Source organism: Meriones unguiculatus, chromosome 7, assembly GCF_030254825.1.
Source record: "Meriones unguiculatus strain TT.TT164.6M chromosome 7, Bangor_MerUng_6.1, whole genome shotgun sequence".
NCBI classification, from domain to species: Eukaryota; Metazoa; Chordata; class Mammalia; order Rodentia; family Muridae; genus Meriones; species Meriones unguiculatus.
In genome coordinates, this window is record NC_083355.1 from 49,042,657 (window position 1) to 49,046,040 (window position 3,384).

General features: G+C 38.4%; 1 protein-coding gene across 1 annotated transcript; it reads right to left on the reverse strand.

Moving 5' to 3' along the window:
* Positions 1 to 1,469: 1,469 nt before the first annotated feature.
* On the reverse strand, positions 1,470 to 2,470 carry LOC110565935 (olfactory receptor 4C3D-like). The gene has a single exon (XM_021663717.2). It carries the CDS (start codon positions 2,437 to 2,439, stop codon positions 1,510 to 1,512), a length of 930 nt encoding a protein of 309 aa, XP_021519392.1. The 5' UTR covers positions 2,440 to 2,470; the 3' UTR covers positions 1,470 to 1,509.
* Between the last annotated feature and the right edge of the window lie 914 nt (positions 2,471 to 3,384).

Below are 3,384 nucleotides of genomic sequence, written 5' to 3' on the forward strand. Positions count from 1 at the left end.
AAGTCTGATCTCTGATATTAGAAATAAATTGGGACTTTGTACAGATGTTCATTTAGGTGTCATCCACCCAAAGAGCATCAGACCGTCCGATACCTTTTTCTCAGAGGCGGGACCTGGGGCATCAACCCGCATGCAATCAGACATGCTCTTCTCTGGGTCCAAAGCGGCTGACCCTGAGTGCAGTGCTTAGCCTCGCATCCTGAGCGTATCATTTTAGCTTAAAAAGCTAAAATATTATTTTCTTGAGAAAATATGTTAAATATGAGTGATGTGTGGCAAGGTAAAGAAACAAAATGGTAACAAAATGGAGATATCATCACTAAACTTAATTTGATTAGATGTGAATATTTTACTCTCATCTAGTTATTTGAGAGAACTGAAACAATTTTGAAGGAAGCTTTGACATTACTTAAAGAATTATAATGAATGTGTATCTTACTGAGTTTCATCTATTAAAATCAACATAAAGATGAAGCTGTCCATTGTGTATATATGTGTAGGGGGCCTAGATCCAGTCTATATATGGTCTTTGGTTGGTGTTTCAGTCTTCATAAGCCTTCCTGGGTCCAGGTTAGTTGGCTCTGTTGGTCTCCTTGTGGAGACCTTGTTCCTTCCAGGTCCTTCTGTCCTTCCTCCCACTCTTTTACAAGGCTCCCTGAACTGTGCCCAATTTTTAGATGTGAGTCTCAACATCTGTCTAGATCCACTGCTGGTTGGAGTCTCTCAAAGGACAGCTATGCTAGGCTACTGTATGCAAGTATAGCAGAATATAGTTAATAGTGTTGGGGTTGACTCTCTCCCACAGTGTGGCCAGACATTGGTTGCTCATTCCCTCAGTCTGTGCACTATCTTTATCCCTGTACATCATGTAGACAGGGTAAATATTTTTGGGATGAAGTTTTTGTAGGTGGATTGGTGTTGCCCTCCCTCTACTTGGAGTCCTGCCTGATTAGAGAGTGGTCTCTTAGTCTCCATGTTCCACTCTAGTAGAGGTCTCCACTAGAATCACCCCAAAATCCTCCCAGAAGCCTATGCTGTCATATGTCTCCAGCCTGTCTCAGAGCTGCCCCACGCCACAATTTCTCTTCTCTCTGCATGTCCTCCATCCTCCTTCCCCTCTCTGTCATTCTCCCCACATCAGATCCCCACCCTCATTTGCCTCAGCACTCCTCTTATCCTGTTCCCTCTAGTTAAGCACATCTGTTCTCCTTGTCCACATATTTCTCCTTGTCAGTGAGATTCGTGAATCCTCCCTTAGGCCCTCTTTGTTACTTAGCTTCTTTGGTTACCTCATTCAGGATGACCTTTTCTAGTTCCATCCATTTGCCTGCAAATTTCATGATTTCCTTGTTTTTAATAGCTGAATAATATTCCATTGTGTAAATGTACCAAGGTTTCTTTATCTGTTCATCAGTTGACTGATATATGGGCTGTTTCTAGTTTCTGGCTATTCACCAAGAGGTAATATTGTGAGGAAATACAAAAATAAACTATTGATATTACAATAATTTATTGTCCAATATTGAATTCTTTTCTAAGTAACATTCTAATGGCATTTTTAACCTCCACATTCCTTATAGTATAGATAATTGGATTTAACATGGGAGTTACAAGGGTGTAAAACACTGCTATGGCTTTATCCATATGAAAAGTGGTTACTGGTCGCATATATGTATAAATACAGGGCACAAAGAACAAGACAACAACTGTAATATGAGAGCTACAGGTAGAGAGGGCCTTTTTTCTCCCTGCAGAGCTATGTGTCCTCAAAGAGAGCAAAATGACCACATAGGACATCAGCAGCATTGTGAACGTGATCACAGGGATTACACCACCATTGGCAGCAATCAGGAGACCAAGAAGGAAAGTGTCAGCACAGGCCAGTTGTAACAAAGGGAAAATGTCACAACAGAAATGGTCCATGACATTAGGGCCACAGAAAGGGATCCAGAGAGTAACAAGTATCTGTCCAAAAGAGTGGATAAAACCCATTATCCAACATACCCCAACAAGGAGACAGCAATTGCGGTGGTTCATCCTTGTCACATAGTGCAGAGGTCTACAGATGGCCACATAGCGGTCATAGGCCATGACCACAAGAAGAACAATCTCTGAAGCTCCTAAGAAATGTTCAACAAAAAGTTGTATCATGCAGCCATTGAATGAGATGATTTTTGTCTCTGATAGCAAATCTGCCAACATTTTAGGGATGATGGAAGATGAATAGGATGCATCTATAAGAGATAAAAAAGCCAAGAAGAAGTACATTGGGGAGTTCAAAGTCTCGCTACAAACTATGGTTCCCACAATGAGCAGGTTTCCAGTGACAGTGAGGATGTAGGTGATGAGCAACATCAAAAGTAGAATTCTCTGCAGCTGAGGGTTCTGTGTCAGTCCCATGAGGATGAATTCAGTCACATTTATTCTGTTTTCCTTCATTTGAAAGCTGGTGAGAAGTGCCAAGTTAGAATAGAAAAGAACTTTATTAGAAAATTTGATGAGAAACTTATTTTCTTGGTTTTAGATTAAGAAAAGGTCATTTTAATAATAAAAACTATTATGTTTCGTGGTATGCAGAAGGAACAGGCTATCTCATCTCTTTTATAAAAAGCAATTAAAATAAATTTCAATATCTTATTGATGTTGCAATCTTCTGACATGTGATCAGTAAATTTTTTTTTAATAAATATCACACAAGTCACATGTTTTTCCTGTGTTCACCATGGGTTTTTCTGTCACTATACTGAGGATTTATTTTTATTTGAACTCAAGCAGAAACATAATATGGTATTAAAAAACATTAGATGAAACTGTCAATTTCAGACCTATCTAAAGTTAAATACTATAAGCCTAGTTATCAATGGCCTTAAAACTAATTTCAAATAAATCAGTGCAGCCATGGAGCATAAATATATCAGTGTGCGTAAGTGCCAGTATCTGTCTGTCTCTCTTTCTGTGTGAGTGTGTGTGTATTTGTGTGTGGTGTGTATTATGCAAGCAGAATATAGTTTTAAGATGTGCTTATTAACAGGGTTTGTTTAAGAATTCACTTAAAAGGTTCTAATAAAATATTTATCATCTATTATGCGCATGTCAGTCCATAACATAAAGATAAAGTCTACTTTCATATCTCATAACAAGTGAACATGATGAATCAAAAATAGAATTACATAGACTATTACAATGCAGCAAATAACATAGCAAATAATTCTTTATGGAGTCTTAGGAAAACATTAGCTTCCTGTCAGGAAATAAAAGAAGTCTTCACTGAGTTGAAATACATATCTAAATTAAAGGTGAGTAGGAAAAAAGCTAAGAATGCATGGGCTACAAAGCTTCAGACAAATATCAGCAGGAGAAATCCCCACAGAAAGTACAGAGCTT

Coding starts and splice junctions, on each gene's coding strand:
- LOC110565935 (XM_021663717.2), bottom strand. CDS start 2,439: ATGAAGGAAAACAGAATAAATGTGACTGAATTCATCCTCATGGGACTG.